The sequence below is a fragment of the Hipposideros armiger genome, unplaced genomic scaffold (genome assembly GCF_001890085.2).
Source record: "Hipposideros armiger isolate ML-2016 unplaced genomic scaffold, ASM189008v1 scaffold_288, whole genome shotgun sequence".
Classification (NCBI taxonomy): domain Eukaryota; kingdom Metazoa; phylum Chordata; class Mammalia; order Chiroptera; family Hipposideridae; genus Hipposideros; species Hipposideros armiger.
The window spans coordinates 1,185,737-1,202,764 of record NW_017731638.1 but is presented as its reverse complement, the minus strand read 5'-3'; the positions used below and the strand labels follow the sequence as shown (position 1 = coordinate 1,202,764).

Sequence of the window (17,028 nt, the reverse complement as noted above, 5' to 3'; positions counted from 1 at the left end):
ACATGTGGCTGTGAGTGGAAAAAGTTTTAGTAAACGTAAGAATGTGATCTACACCACAGGTCACATTTTTTCCCCTTGTTCACAGCAAGATTCATTATCATTATTACCTTACTAATGATTATCCTTGTCATTGTAATGACAATGGAAGGGAAAATTAAAGACAAAATTCCTAGTAGGCCCTTTAGAAGTTCACTAAACAGTGTGGTTCCACTCTCTAGCATCAAGCCTGTAAGTCACTAAAGAATAGTTTCTTGCTTCTTAGATAGTTTGCCTTAGGAAATGCTCTATATGCCATATTTCAAAAGGAGAGTCAGGACTGCCAGTGTTGGAAGGATGTGATCTAGTAGTGCTACAGTGATGGAGCAACTGGAAATAGAACAGTAATGGCAATAATGGGAGGAATGAAGATGAATGTGATGATAGCAGCAGACACCGTTGCATTAAGTGCATTAATATGTCAGAGCTGAGACCAGGGACCTACAAGCATAATTTCAAGAAATCTCCCCATAATTCCCTGAAGGAAAAACTTTTACCATGCACATTTTACAGACAGAGAAATTGGATACTTACGTGGGTGTGTTCTAAATCGTGGCAGAAATGAAAAAGCATTTTAAGAGGTTGAGTCCAATGAAATATCCTGAGCCAGTTACTGATGGAGTTGGCTTGGGCTTTAGGATTGAAGGCTAGAAGGCTTGGTGAAGAGGGCCAAGGAAAGCAGAAGAGAAATGTAGACAGACAGTCAGGGAAGAAGGGGCCTCCACGTTTGACTGTTGGATCAAATATTTATTGATCACTATCTTTGCACTAATGGCGGTAAATAAAAATGATTGAAGGCATCTTAGCTTTATTCTTCTCTCCCTCTCGTCCCTCCAAGATATGGTTAAGTACTTCCAGTTGTGATTTCTGGAAAACAGCAACAATCCAACTCAATAATTTGGCACATTGTATTTACGACTAAATTTAGTAGATGAAGGGTCTGCTCTTCACGGCCCCTCACCAAGACCTTCCTTATTATAGTAGAATCTGCCTTTGTAGACATTTCTGATAAAGTAAAGTAGGCTCTCTCCCTTGCCTACTTTAGCTCATTGAGACAATGGATGGACTTATAAATTAAATATAATAACACACTTTCTGAGAAAATGGATATGAAGGAGGGAGAGCGTGTGTGTCCACAAGGAAATAAATTTAGGCACTTAAACCAGATTTTCTGAGAAGGTTATAACCATTTACTCAACAATTATATATTAAGTGCCAGTTACCTATCAGTTACTGTTCTAGACATTGAGAATATACAATATCCTGTAGGTCCACCCATGTTGTCACAAATAGCAAGATTTCATTCTTTTTTATAGCTGAGTAATATTCCATTGTATATATGAACTAACTCTTGTTTTTTTGAAGAATTTTATTAAAATATAGCTAACACATTATTATATGAGTTTCAGGTGTATACCATAGTTATTCAACATTTATATACCTAAAGGAATGATCACCATGATAAGTCCAGAAAGCACCTGACACCGTACAATGCTATCACAATGTTATTGACTACATATCTTATGCTGTATATTATATCCCCAAGGCTTATTTGTTTTATGCCTGAAAATTTGAAACTTTTATTCCCCTTCACCTTTTTTCCTCCTTGTTAAAATTTTCAAGTAGAGTTGACATTCAATATTATTTTATATTCATTTCAGGCATACAGCATATTGGTTAGACATTTATATAATTTAAGAAGTGATCCCCCTGACTAGTCTAGTACTCACCTTGCACCATACATAGTTATTACCATATTATAGATCATATTCCCTATGCTTTACTTTACATCCCCGCGATTATTTTATAACTACTAATTTATATTTCTTAGTCTCTTCACCTTTCTCACACTGCCCCCCATCCTCTTCCCATCTATCATCCCGATAAACCTAATACACATTTGTCACTATACACAGTTATTACAATATTATTGACTCTATTCCTTATGCTATACTCTACATCCTTATGACTACTGTGTAACAACCAGTTGGTACTTCTTAATCCCTTTCCCTTTTCACTTACCCCTGATCCCCCTCCCATCGGGCAACCATCAAAATGTTCTCTGTATTTTGTTTATTTACTTTATTCTTTAGATTCCACTTTTATAAGTGAAATCACATGTCATTTGTGTTTCTCTGACTTACTACACTCAGCAGAATACCCTCTCGGTCCATCCATGTTGTTGCAGGTGGCAAGATTTCTTTCTTTTTTATGTCTGAGTAATACTCTATTGTATATATGTACCCCCTCTTCTTTATCCAGTCATCCATTAGGGGACACTCAGGTTGCCTTCATATCTTGGCCATTGTAAATAATACTATAATGAACATATGGATGCACACATCCCCTTGAAGTAGCATTTTGGGTTTATTCTGATAAATACCCAGAAGGGGAATTATGGTGTCCTTCTTTGTCTCTTGTTATAGCCTTTGTTTTAAAGTCTATTTTGTCTAGTATAAATATTGCTACCCCAGGTTTTTGTTGTTGTTTCCATTTTCTTGAAATCTCTCTCTCTATCCCTTTACTTTTAGTCTATGTGTCTTTAGATCTGAAGTGAGTCTCTTGTAGGCAGCATATGTACGGCTCTTGCTTCTTATTGATTCAGCCCACCTATATCTTTTGACTGGATCATTTAATCCATTTACATTGAAAATAATTGTTGATAGATATGTAGTTATTGACATTTTATTATTCATATTTTTGATCTTGTTTTTTGTTTGTTTGTTTGTTTTTGGTTTTGAAGGAGTCCCTCTAAGATTTTTTTAATAATACTGGTTTGGTGGTGGTGAACTCCTTTAGCTTTTTAGTCTGGGAAGCTCTTTATCTGTCCTTCTATATCTAAATGACAGCTTTGCTGGGTAGAATAACCTTGGTTATAGGTCCTTACTTCTCATCACTTTCAATATTTTTTGCCAATCCCTTCTGGCCTGCACAGTTTCTGTTGAGAAATCAACTGACACTCTTATGGGAGTTTCCTTGTAGGCAACTAACTGCTTTTCTCTTGGGGCTTTTAAGGTTCTTTCTTTGTCTTTAGCCTTAGGCATTTTAGGCATGTGGGCCTCTTTGGGTTCATCTTGTTTGGGACTCTCTGCTTCCTGGGCTTGAATATCCATTTCCTTCACCAGGTTAGGGAAGTTTTCTGTCATTATTTCTTCAAATATATTCAGTTCCTTGTTCTCTTTCTTCTCCTGGTACCCCTATGATATGAATGTTGGTGTGCTTGATGTTGTCCCAGAGGCCCCTTAAACTGTCCTCATTTTTTGGGATTTTTTTTGTTGTTGTTGCTGTTGTTGCTATTCTGATTGGTGTTTTCTGCTATCTTATCTTCTAAATTGCTAATTTGACCATCTGCTTCATCTAAACTACTGTTGATTCCTTCTAATGTATTCTTCATTTCAGTTATTGTATTCTTTATTCCCGACTGGTTCTTTGTTATGTTTTTTTATTCCCATTTTTTAGTTTGTTATCTCTTTGTTGAAGTTCTCCCTGAGATCATTGGGCATCCTTAGAACCAGTGTTTGTAACTCTGCATCTGGTAGATCATCTGTCTCCATTTTCTTTAGTTCTTTTTCTGGAGCTTTCTTCTGTTCTTTCATTTGGGGCATTTGTCTCCCCATTTTGGCTGCCTCCCTGTGTTCATTCCTATGTATTAGGTAGGGCTGCTAAGCCTCCTGGTCTTAGCAGAGTGACCTTATGTAGTAGGTGTGTTATGGGGCCCAGTGGTGCAGTCTTCCTGGTCACTAGAGCTGAGTACTCCAGATGTGTCCCTTTTGTGTGTTGTGTGTGGCCTCCTGTTGTGGTTGAGCCTTGGTTGCTGTTTGCATGACAGTGGGAAGGATTGGCCCTTGGGCTGATTGGTTGTTAGGACTGGCTGTAGCTACAGTGGAGGAACTGTGGTGTAGGGGCTGACCCTACAAAATGGAATTTACTTTAATAGGGCTCTGGTGCCTGCCCAGTTTGCCCTTTGGGTGTTTTTATTTTTGGAGGTGGCTGGATGATGCTCTGACTTGGTCCAAAGCTGGCTACTGGGCATACCAGCCTTGGGGCATCCTGGGAAGGGACTCACTGCAGGCCAATTTCAGCCGCAACCTGTGCACTACCTGGGTTTATGAGCTATAAAGCAGTCTGTGGATGGCTGTCTTGTGCACTGTGCTTGGAGGTGCCTCAGGAGGCCAAGCCATGAACAAGGCTGGCTGTCGCTAGTGCTGGCTTTAGGGCTGCTCAACCAGAGGTATAACACACACAGAAGCCAGAGGCTGACCTAAGGGAGATTTTAGGAAAGTTTGCAGCATGAACCAAGGCAGGCCATTTGTATGGAAAACTCACTGGAAGCAGCTTGGGCATGCCCGAAAGATGGGTGGGGTCTCAGAATCACCAGGGTGGGGTGACAAATGGTGTTAGTCAGGTTGATGGAGACTCAGAATGGTCTGCACATCAGGAGGAAGGGTTCAAAAAAGAAACAAAGGTTTTCACAGCTTCTCAGTCCTGGAGAAAGCTGCACTTTCAGCCCTCACCTTGAAGCCAGACAACTTAGTTACTGACCATGTATCCTTGACACCTTTCTAGCTGCTGGCACAGCACTGGAGCTCAGAGTAAGTGAGTCCATCAATGAGTAAGTCTGTGCATGGGCCCTTCAAGAGGAGCGCCTGGAACTGCAGCCGCCCTCCACCTCACTCAGCCACAATCTCCACTGGCTTTCACAACCAAAAGTTATGTGCACTTCTCTCCCTGGCACTTGAACCCTGGGCTGGGGAGCCTGGTGTGGGGCTGGGACCGTTTGCTCCTCGGGGGGAACTCTGTATCTGAGATATCCCTCCTGATTTTTAACTGCCACATGCAGGTGTGGGGGCAGCCCTATCTGTGTCTCCATCCATTCTACCAGTCTCACTGTGGCTTCTTCTCTATGTCCTTAGTTGTAGGGCTTTGGTTCAGCTAGACTTCTGGTGGTTCTCCATGGTGGTTGTTCTGTAGTTTAGTTGTAATTTTGATGTGGTTGTGAGAGGATGCAAACACAATGTTTACCTATACTGTCATCTTCACTGGAAACCCTCTGACCACTTTATTATAGGATGGAGGAGTCTAGTCCGGTGCTTTTGCACACCACTTACAGGAGGGAGATAGATTTAATAGCTCATTCAGGTTAAAGTGATTATTTATATGGGATGCTTTAATTATTTGGGTAATATTGAGAAGATTCTGCATAAAACACAAATATTGTAACCCCTTTAAAAATACATTAAAATAATGAAAGTATGTTTTAACATTTTAAATATTCTCACACTATAAAATGAATTTATTATACAATAATATTTCTATGTTACAGAAAATTTGGATATTAGAGCAAAATAGTATCTGTCAAAGTTGTTTGATTGAAAATAAAAACAACAACTTTCTTTTAAAAAGGACAAATACCATATGATTTCACTTATATGTGGAATTTAAAAACAAAACAAATGAACAAACAAAATGAAGCAAATGCATAGATACAGAGAACAAACTGATGGTGGCCAGAGTGGGAGGGGATGGTGATTTGGGCAGAAAAGGGGGTAGCTCTCAGAAATGAAGGAAAGTATGGAAAATTAGATGTAGAAATGATAGCAATCAGGGCATTTTAGAGGGCCTTGCCAGGAAGGAGGGGTGTCTCAGAAACAGGAAATCTTTTTAAGCTCATTAAGGCACCAGCAGCACCAAGAATTACTGAGATCTAAACATGTCCAGTCTTCTCTTTCCTTTTGCTCCAGACTTCCTTTTGAAGTCTGAGTCCATGACTCAGGCTATGGTAGGATAGGACACCATGACTGACAGTCCCACTCAACTCTGTTCAACGGAGCGGAGCAATTCCTTGAGGAAATTAGAGTCCATTATCAAAAGAAAAGTATAATGGATGTTGGTCAGTTAAAATATTACAAATGCCATGATGGTAACCATAATTGCACTTCCTTTTACCATCATTCTTATAATTTTGGCACATTTTCTTCTATTTCTATTTCCTGTTCACTTGTTGCCCAATTTTTTAAAATTTAATTTTTATATACTGCTTTTATTTGATGCTAAACAGTTTAAATGGTGACCTTATGACTTATTTAACCAGTCCAAAATTGCTGGACATTTGGGTTATTGTTATTAAAAATATAAATAAAGCAGCAGTCAATAGAAATAACTAACTTAAGCTGGCTTGATAATATAGTGCTTCGGCTCCTGGGTGGATGATATACTCTACTGTGCTTCTAGAAGAGAGGGCAAGATAAAATAAGCCAAAATTCCAGCAGAAGTATATAAATGAAGAGGATTTCATCAGATACTGGAACTGTGAAAAGGAGGTGAAACTTACCTTCCCAGGAACTGATAATCTTCTCTTTGGCCATTAGGAGGCAAGCTGATTTTCATGGATCCAGGACCCATCAAGCTTAGGGCACACTCCATCCTTGTTTCTGATGGGGGAGAGCTCTGGATTGGATCTGAGGACAAGCCCTTCCAAGGCAAAGCTGAGATCACACTCTATGGGAGTTCCTACTCTACCCCCTTTTTTCCATATGGTGTCAAGTTCCTGGCAGTGAGGAATGGAACTCTTTCCCTGCATGGTAAGTGGGGCAACTGACCAGAGAAGATGAGGTAGGGCTATGTCTAGCCAATGTGCGGGCAGTGGGGAAAATGATAAAACTACTTAAAAATCTCTGGCTAATAGTTGCTGAGGCAACAATGTTAGGTAGAGTGTGGGCACTATTTCCTTAAGTAAGCAACATTAATTGTTATGATTTCTGTGGCAAGTACGCTATAGTTCACAGTTATTTGCTCCCCTTCCTGTAGGAGGATTATACACCTCTGTCCACTTTCAGGTGGCTTTTAGTGCCCGCCTGTGGGTGCACCACACTTCCCTGTCCTACTGAGAGTGGGCTTAGTCATGAACTTGCTTTCGTCAGTAGAATGCAAGTAGAAATGATACGTTGCATGGCCAGTAGAAGTTTTAAGAGCCATTGCAATGCTTTGGCCTTTTTCTCTCTGTTTGAGAATAGCCTGTCCCAGACAGGGGCAGCTCCCTCAGCTTGGGAACCCAAATAATGATAACTGGGGCACAGCTGCAGCTGACCTATTGCTCTCCTGTGTGTCAGTGAGGAATAAGCACTGGTTGTCACAAGCCACTGAGATTCGGGTTTGTAATTGCAGCATATCGTGGTAAAAACCAACTGATAAATTACTTAGCATATACTGATGGCTGTAAACACTGATGGCATCACAAACCAAATAGAGACAACTTCATTTTGTTGTTGGGGCTGTATTCGCCTCCTGTGAATAGGGTTCATTTAGAGCTCCTCTTAGATTCCTGGTTCAGACAGGTCGGGTGTTTATGGATTTTTGGATGAAAACAGGGACTAGGCTATAATGTGTTTCTGCTCAAATTTTATTTACCTTCTGACTATCTAATCCCACTTTCAAAAATGGATATTTTATTTTCCTTGAGATTCAGAAAATTACTAATTGTGCCAGGAAAATCCTTAATATCAACTGGAAAAGGTAACTATAAAATGGTGAGCTGTAAGTATATGTCAGTGGATACTTACATACTGTGGGTTACATAGCATAAGCCAAAAACAGATCAAAGATACTGTTTGCAAGTAGTGGCCCAATCTCCAGAAAACATCGCCTTGTCTACATTGGCATTTCTATATTGGCATAACAAGATAAAATCCCACTACTTATCAAAGAATAATAATTCTAGACATGAGCATGTGGCTATGCTGAGGAGTCTGCCATTTTGTTCCATCAGGTCTGTGTCTGTTACAAACTCTGGGCCTCAATCATTGTCTACTAAGAGGCACTCTTTGCCTCTGTTGGCTTCCTTTGAGAGGAAGCAAGATATTTTTGTTAAGTTTTAAGTGTTAACTATGGACTATCCAAAGTGCTAGGCACTATGGGTACATTTTATAAGGTTAAAAAAACCCACAATTACCTGGACAAAAATTCAAAATGCTTACAATGTTCTTATGTTCTGCTTCTAAGGAGGGCTTTTTTCTCCTATCTTCATCAGCAAGCATTTGCATTAATCTTATAGCCCACAATCCACAGGGGTCATCTATCTATTCACACATCAGTCAGTCTTCAAATGTTTGCATTAGTCCAACAGTTAACTTAGGCTACCAACCCAATGTTTTGTTGTTTGTCCCTGAAAAACATAGCGGGAGCATAAGAGGGCACAGATCAATGTTTCCACCCACCCACAGACCATCTGAGGGACCCTGAGCCTTTACCTGGGATCCTCAGGTTTGAGAGTAACTATTTTACTTGATGCAGGTGGCAAAATGCTTGCTAGAAATGGAAATTCACATGAAGAAGAATGAAACTCTCCTAATTCTTTTACTCCAACCCCTTCTCATTCTCACATTCTATTAGAAAGGATCAGTGAAAGCGTTCATAAATAAACCTTTTCGTACCTGTATTTTAAATGTACTCATGTTCCTAAGCCTTTGTGTTTGTTTTAACTGAGATCTAGTTAAGAAAGTCCCATTCTATCATTGCTTATAATCATATGGGGTAATTGAAGCAAAGTGCATGTTTTAAAAATGTTTTGAGAGTTCCAAAAGTTTAAAAAAAATGTTGCTACTTTAGCCCTGTGATGTTACTAGATACTGAGAGTGCAGATACCTGTGCTCCCCTTATGTCCATCTTGTCCCCTACTTCCTCTTCCTCCTCTCCCAAGCCCCCTCCCCTCCTCCCCTTCCCTGTCCTCTCCGGGTTAGGTTGTCATCAACGACTGCTTTCACCATTTCTCCAAAGCCCGGCCAATATGGGAGTGACAGGGGTCTCTCCTCAACCGTTGAGCTTCCACATTGAACACTGGCAAAATCAAGCCATTTTCTTCTCTGACGTGACGCTGCTCCATCTTACTCATTTGAAGGAAATGCTACATGGAAAAGAGCTTAGCCATTGGGTGAAAGGGACCCCCTTCCCTTTCCTGGCAGCCCCAGCCTGCCGCTCATCAATCCTCCCTCCTCACCTCACTCCCTCACCACCTGAGGTCTCAAACTGATTTCCCCTCTGGCATGGTGGTATATCATGGTTAAAATCGTTACATAATTTCACTGCCCTTTTCCCAGGGCCAGAGATAGGTCTGGTGACACTGGAGCTTTAGGGAAAAACTCATTTTCTTTTACTGTCAAGCATGCAAAACAGGGAGCAACTTGATTCACTGCTTTGCATCCAGCAAGTCTGTAATGACCCAGGGTTCACTCAGCTTCCAGGATGCTGGAGTGAGGAGGTTCACCAACTTTAGTGCATAGAAGACTCTACTAAAAAAGATTTTTACAGTGCAGATTCCTGGGCCTCACCTCCAGAGTCTGACTCGGTGGGCCTGGGGTTGACCCAGGAATGTGCATTTTAATTGGATCCTCATGTGACTTGATTCAGGCAGCCACTCACTACACTTGGAGAAATGCTGTTTTTAGTGGTTAATAGTTTTGGAATCACAAATCAGTGCAGTTCTGTGGCTTATCAGCTATGACCTTGGGCAAATTAATCTCTGGAAAACCAGGAAAACACAGTCTCCATCACACAGACTTACTGCTTGTGAACTGCTCCAAAATACCTGGTACATGGTAACACTCAAGCAGTGTTAGTTATGGCGATTTTGATGATATCCTGCTTTTCCCCCCAAAGCACTGAGTACCCAATGCCAATGTTCTCATTTTCTTTTAAGGGGAGGGGTTTCTATTTCAACATTTGGCATGGGGCCAGCTCTGCCTAGAAATTTTTCTCCTTATTCATTTTCTTGTCTACCTCTGTTTATCAGAGCAAGAGAGATTTTAGCTTTGCAGATCATGAGGTAGCAACATTCCCAGGCATCTTCCGTTCTGTTCCCACAACCCAGCGGACACTTTTTGATTTTAATCTCTTGTGGTGCGGCTGCTTCCCAGTAGTGAGTAACCGCCATTCCTAGGCATGGTTACAATAAAGCCTTCTTGGAAATTATTTCCATGCACCCCAGTTGAGCCAGAAGCAAAACACAGCAAATGAAGCCGTTGGTAGGCGTTTTGTTTCTAACATGCAACAGTAAGAGGACTGACTGATGGATGCCGATTGAACTCCAGCTCAGGTCACAGAGAATCACACAAAATGCGTCTTCTGCATGACTGTAATATAGCTTTCCCTACCTTCTCCCTCCCATCTCGTTCTTCATCACTGCCCCTGGTAACCCTTCTGCTACGGCTGATTTTTATCATAGATTAAAATTGCTAAGCAAACAGGCTTTGCTGCTCAGCTGTCACGAGGAAAGATGGAGTTGAAATCACGTTTCATGTTTTTCTTTTAATGTAGAAAAACTCATGCATGCATACCCACCCACACATTCCCACACCCTTCCCTGCATGAACACACACCCACATGCAGCACTGTCTCTCTCCTTCTCTGGGTTTGGGAGTGGATTGTGGCAGGGCATGTTCTGAATCTCTGGTGGAGTTCAGATGGTAAGTTCTGTCGACTGCTCACTTTGATTGTTAATATGACTAAAGGGTCACAAGATCCCTCCAGAGGCGCAGTCTGGGATTTGGATGGTTGTAGTCAATAAGGAAATTTCACTCTTGCCTTTTGCTTTCCCCACTCTGCCTGCCAATCCAGGTTCACCACCCCAAACCGAGTGCCAATCACATGTCACTTTTCAAGGGGGTCGCTGTCAGCCTGGGCAAGTTGAATTTTTGACAATGTAATTACGGCCCTTGCTTCCACAGTGGGAGTCTGAACAGGATGGTGGAGCTTTTATTGATTGTTCAGCAGGGAAATTTATCAATGTCTCTCACTTCATTTCTAGTTCCTCCCTGTGAAATTTGGCTGACAGTTTCTTAGGAGAAAAAGCAGTCTTATGGCCTTGAATGGACTTCGGTCTTTGTCCTTTTCAAGAAATTACAAGATACAGGCATGACATATAAATGGAAGTTTCTGAGAAAAGCTCATATGTGGGGGCATGGTTGAGGAAAACACTAGTGTAATTGTTATGAACAGAAGAATTTGGTAGGAATAAATAAAAAAAGGAGCCTAAGGAGGCAAGTTTAAATATAGCTTGTTATCCTTCTAAAAGTACTAAGTATCTGTATTCAAATTCCATGTTTTTTATAAGTACTGTGCATGGACACTATTATTGTAGTTGTTAAAGGGAGCCAGGCTGTCTTGAAGCACAGTGTTGTTTACGTGGAGTGGTCACGCATGTAGGGGGGTGTCCCTGGTCACTGGTTTCCGTACTGTGCTCCACAAAATCCAAATGTTTCCAGGGGGAGCTTCGGGGGTTCCACAAACAATGAAGTATTTGGGAGTCAAGCAATAAAGGTTTAAATTGCTCCAGTAATTGATTTATTGCTTTTATCTCTATTCTATATTTGTGTTCAACATAATATTTCATTAGAAGAAAGAGTTCTAGTGCTAAAACAGTGATTAAAAAACAACTCTACTAGCTCATCCTTTTAACTGCAGTATGTAAGATGCAGTGAAGAGTTCAGGGCCTCTCTTTGTACGATTCCTTATTTCCTCAGGAGTGGTGGAGCTTGGGGACATTTCCTGTTGTCTCTTCTTTGATGTGAGATGAAAATTTCCAGAGCCCATTTTCATCTTATAACAGTTCCTCTCTATCTGACAATGTATTTTCAGATCTATGCTCTTTTGTCACCTGATCAATCATTTCAGTCCAGTCTCCTTTATATCCATAACATCTCTAGCCCCTGCTCTTTCTCTGTATCTAGACCATGAGTCTTCCTTTCCTTTTGTGTCTCATTTTTTTAAAAAAATTAAAGTTAATTGGGGTGACAATTGTTAGTAAATTTACATAGATTTGAGGTGTACAATTGTGTAATACATCATCTATATATCACATTGTGTGTTCACCACCCAGAGTCTCTCATTTTTTGGGGGCTGAAATATAAACCATCGCTGTGCCATGGCATTTTTATATGTGGCTTTACTACTCTTAAATCATTTGATTTTAAGGGATGGAAACCCAGTGCAATCAAACTTAGACAAAACAAAAGACTTGTGAGCTCTTGTTCGAATTACAGGATGGTCAGGAAGGCAACTGGCTTTGGGCATGACTGCCTCCAGGGGTCCAAATGTCATCAGGGCTTTGTGTCTTACCTCTGGGCCTCTGCATGTGTTGGATTCACTGGCTCTTACTATTTAATGGCTTCTTCCATATGGCCACTGCATTTTCTGGCTTCATGTGGACTTTCGTTTTTTACCACCAAAAAACAGAGCTCTGTGTTCTATTATTAATTCCAAAAGTAACCAGGGAAGGCCTCACAAACTTGATTTACCTACCAGGCTTAGGACTATGCTTGGTGTCCAGGCAGATAGGGCACTGTGATTGTGCCAGCTCGTCACTTTACCAACCCTCAAGGCTAGGGAGACAAGGTGAGTGAGAAGATACAGCTTTGCCTTGGCCATAGAGCCCAGGGTGGAGGTATGATGGGCTTGTATATGTTTGTGTGTTTGCATGAATGTTTGTTTGGGGGAGCTCTTACCAAAAGAAAGGATGATAGCCATTCCAATAAAGGGGTGTTGATGGGCAGACGAAACCATAGATGTCCTCTAAGCTAAACAAAAATCTTATACTTTTGACTTCTAGTTCAATCTCTGAGGTCCCAAGGTGATGCATAGACAGAAATATTCAAATATATTAGCACAATATTTAGACTCAATGTGTCAGGTTGAAATCACTTGTCATTTAGACTGCATGTAAGGTGAATAAAATAGGTCTGTGCAATCAGGCAAACAAAAATGCCTATTAAATTCCTAGCACAGAACTTGGAACCTAGAAGGGTCCCATCAAGGAGCAGAACAAAATAAAAAAATATATGGTTGAAAGCTTTTACTCTGATTAGACATCCCCTCCCAATGTTACCCCAAATTTACAAACTATTTATCCTAGGGTCTTCTAGAATCTAATTTTTCTAGTATGTGCTATGGTTTTTCTTTTTCCTTTCCAGGGATCTTGGATTTCCTGTGTTGAAGAGGTTCTTTGCCTTCCCTTAGCACTGTTTGCCTCAAAGTAATTCCTGGAATTTCATGGGAAACTTGAGCTGGTGCGGTGTGTAAATTAGTCATAGGGCTATGCAAATGGAAGAGGTACATTTTTAGGGATGCTTGAAAGACTCAAACCTTCTAGACAAAAATCTGACTCAGAACAGACTTTATTTTTCTCTGATCACTGTCTTAATCCATATTCTGGTCTTTTTGCCCTGTCCTTTAACAATACGTTGGGCACCTTGGCTTTCTAGTGGATGTTAGATATTAAAAAGGCCAGATGGACCCATGTCCTTTTGGGGAGTCCACTTCATAGTCGATGTAGAGGCCTGACCACTGCATTGTATTTCTGAAACTGATGTTGAATAATACTGTATGTTGACTATAATTATATGTATACATATAGTCTCGGGACATGGAGTAAAGAGCGGGAACGGATTCAAAGGAATTGTAATAGATAAGCATGATATTGGGGGGTGGGAGGGCAATAGATGGGGGGAGGGGAGTTGTTACCTGGTGAGGGTGAAAAGGGTAACTATTGTATTGTTCTGTACACCTGAAACTAACAATAAAAAAAAAAAAGGCCAGTCCTAATTCGTCCAGTTTAAAATTCAGTCTCCTACTCATTTGATGTTCATCCTCTTCCTCCCCTTCAGGCTCCAGCCTGAGGCTCTTGGAGTGGCAGGGACATGGCCTGCTCCTATACTCTTCCTCCCATCCTTTTATTTTACATTTTCTCAGCGTTGGGGCTGGTGAAAGAGGTGAGGCAAGAAGGTGAATAAGCTTTCTATTGAACTGTGCATTTGTATACTCTTCTGAGCGTCGCTGCCTCTTAGGATAATACTGGCTGACTGTTGATTCTCTCTCTGAAGATTGGAGCCCTGTAGGAGGCCTTCCCACTGTTCCCCAGTGTGGAAGCGCCACCTGGGTTTGTAATCCTCTTAGCTTCCACCTTGGGGCCCAGTTTGGGTGGAGTACCAGGTGGCCAAGCTGCCTTCCCAGAATTCACTTGATCCAGAAGAAACTTACAAATCTTTCCACACCAAAGATGTTCTACTCACCACCTCTTCCTCTGCCCTGTTTTCTTTTTCTAATTCACGTTTTCCCTACCAGACAGGCATGGGAAGCCTGGCAAATATCTTGCATATGAAGATATGCAACATGGGAAAAAGAAGCCAATCTCCCCTTCTTGCAGGTGACTCTATGGTACTTTTGAAGCCCCTTTTCTTTGCTTAAGAGAAAAGAAGTACCCTCAAACCACCCTCTAAGGGAAGAGGAAGAAAAGGCCATGGCCAGGTCACCTACACTAATGACTCAGCCCCATCTCTGAGAATCCTTTTGAATCTCCTCTCTATTGCTCATATAGCCTGAGGTGGGGTCTGTCCAGGGATGACTCAGACGGCAGTGTTAGATTAGCCTTCTTTTAATAAGCCCCAAGGAAATGTCTCCTTCCTAACTGTTCCCTTACATTGTGGGATGTTTATCATCTCTTTGTCCCCTGCTTGGGTCCTCTTGGTTGGTTTCAGGGAAGAAGTCCTGCTTTACAATTTGCTTCATATGTGACAGGGTGCTCCAAAGGGACATTGGGTTGAAAATAAGTGCAACTGTTGATTTTTTGTTTGTGTGTGTGTGTGTTTTGCTGTGTTTATTTGGTTTTATCTTGATTTAGGGGTGGGAAGGAAGTATGATCAAATTGATGGGAGGAATGGAAGAAGAAGCATAGGGAAAATTCAAAACCAATTCATTGCATTCTGTAATCTTAATACAGTGTTGGGTTTCTGGTCAGCTGGTATGGTGTGGCAGTTCATAATTGAGCAGTCAAGTTAGCACTTGACTGCTAACTTGTGAGCATGGTTCTCACATACTTGGAATCTTCAGCAGGGCAGGATGGCCAGGAACTGGAAGAATGGATCTCAATTCCAAGCAGATGAGAATTAGTCCTTAACTACATGTCCCCCAAACATAACCAACACTACCAACAAAAAATAAGGTGGAAATTTTCTCTGTTCTGTCTAATAATACTTAAAAAAGAGTATAAAATATGTCTATTCTATGCACAATGGTAGAAATGTATCTGGTAAAATCTCATTGATATGTAACTGATATAACTTAGAATTTGTAATGGCTGAATCTGGACAAGAGTGACCTTGGAAAAATCTATAAGAAAGGGTTCCTTAAATTAAGAGTATAAACCACACTTTAAGGAACTTTTTTAAGCACGTTAAAGTGAACATGCTGTTTTTAAGGTCTTTAGGATTTGGGGTGTTTATATGTAAATGTATGCTGCTAATTAGAAAAAATAAGTTCTAGCTATTCAATAATCCAAGTACAGCAGGAACCACACTTAGAAACACATTGTATGATACTTTAAGTTTCTATATATACCTGAAAATGTTGGAATTCATTCAGTCTTTTTGGGTTGTAAGTGACAGAAAACCCAATTCAAACAAAAAATGAGGCCACTTATTGCCTCCTATAACTGAAAAAACTTTAGGCACAACTGAGGGCAGGTCCTCCGGTGAAGTCATGAGGACTTTGCTTCTCTGCAACTCTTGGTTCTGCTTTCCCCTGACTTGGCTTCTTTTCTTTTCTTTTTGTTTTAAATTTTTAAAAATTTATTGGGGTGACATTGTTTAAAAAAATTGTTTAGGTTTCAAGTGTACAGTCCTATAATATATCATCTGTATGTTGCATTGTGTGTTCACCACCCATAGTCAATCCTCTTTCTGTATATTTGACCCCCTTTGCCCTCTTCTACCACCCCTCTAACCCCTCTACCCTCTGGGAACCACTAAACTATCATCTGTGCCTATGAGTTTTTGTTTGTCTTGTTGTTCTTTTGTTGCTTTCAGTAAGAAGACACAAAGAATGGCTTGAATATCAATTATGCTCTCGCCTCATGGAGGCAGAAATGGGTCCCTGCACATCAAAGAGTGACTCTTTTCCAATGGCTATTGGATCTCTGAGCAAATCTCAACATACCCCCCATTAACAATTTGTATCCCTCCTACATTTTATCCCCCTTAACCTTTAACACTAACATTATATACAGCTTATTTATCATATTTATTGTACATATTCTAGTGCCTCCTCCAGTAGAATGTATACATCATGAAGGTGGAGATTTTTCTGTTTTTTTTCTCATTTACAGCATTCCCCATTTCCTACAACAGTGCCTAGACTCATAGCAGGCTTTTAAGAAATATTTGTTGTGCGAATAACTAAATTAAAAGATTGAGCCAAAGCCTCAGGATGAACATTGGCCCTGTTTGAGTAATAAAGCTCATAGCTGAACCTGCTACTGTGACCAGGGAGGTGGTGCAAGCAGGCGTTACCTCATACTCAGCTTTTTCTACTTTTCGGGTCTTCAGTGGATTGCATGAGGGCTGCCCACCTGAGGAAAGGCAATCTGCTTTACTCACTGTGTAGATTCAAATGTTAATCTCATCCAGAAACACCTTCACAGACATACCCAGAATAATGCTTGGCCAATACCTGGGCACCCTGTAACCCAGTGAAGTTGACACATAAAACTTAGCCATCACAGTCACTAAACTGAACCCCATGTTCTATAACTGACTCTGTATCATATCTTGGATACATAACCCATCAAGATATCAAGTCTCTCGTCTTGACATAAAGCTTCCCAAGGGGGAATAACTGGCTCCAAGATCCATCTCTTCCTCTCAGGATTTCTATAGTTTACTTTCTCCTGCTAGGACACGAGGATCTTGGCTCATATTCTGCATCTTCCCCGGATGAGTTTGATCTTGCTCAGTCATGGAGCATTCACTTACTCATCTTCCTAAGGTTGAGTATTGGAGGAAGTTGGCTGCTTAGGTCCAAATACCATTTTTACTGCTCACTAGCTGGTGGCCCTTGAAAAAATCAACTTCTCAATGTTTCAGTTTCCACATCTATAAAATAGAGCTGATTCTAAAACATTTCTTATGGAGTTGTTATGTGGTTTAAATAAAATAAAACATGTAAAGCACT

At 40.7% G+C, this 17,028-nt stretch overlaps 1 protein-coding gene across 3 annotated transcripts in view; it reads left to right on the top strand.

The window, feature by feature from the left end:
* Nucleotides 1–17,028, top strand: part of PKHD1 (PKHD1 ciliary IPT domain containing fibrocystin/polyductin) — a 460,535-nt gene that overhangs the window by 150,285 nt on the left and 293,222 nt on the right. For all 3 annotated transcript variants that reach the window (XM_019658751.1, XM_019658750.1, XM_019658752.1), the window contains one exon: nt 6,405–6,617. In XM_019658751.1, coding sequence (XP_019514296.1) covers nt 6,405–6,617 — 213 coding nt within the window. The remainder of the gene's footprint in view (nt 1–6,404; nt 6,618–17,028) is intronic.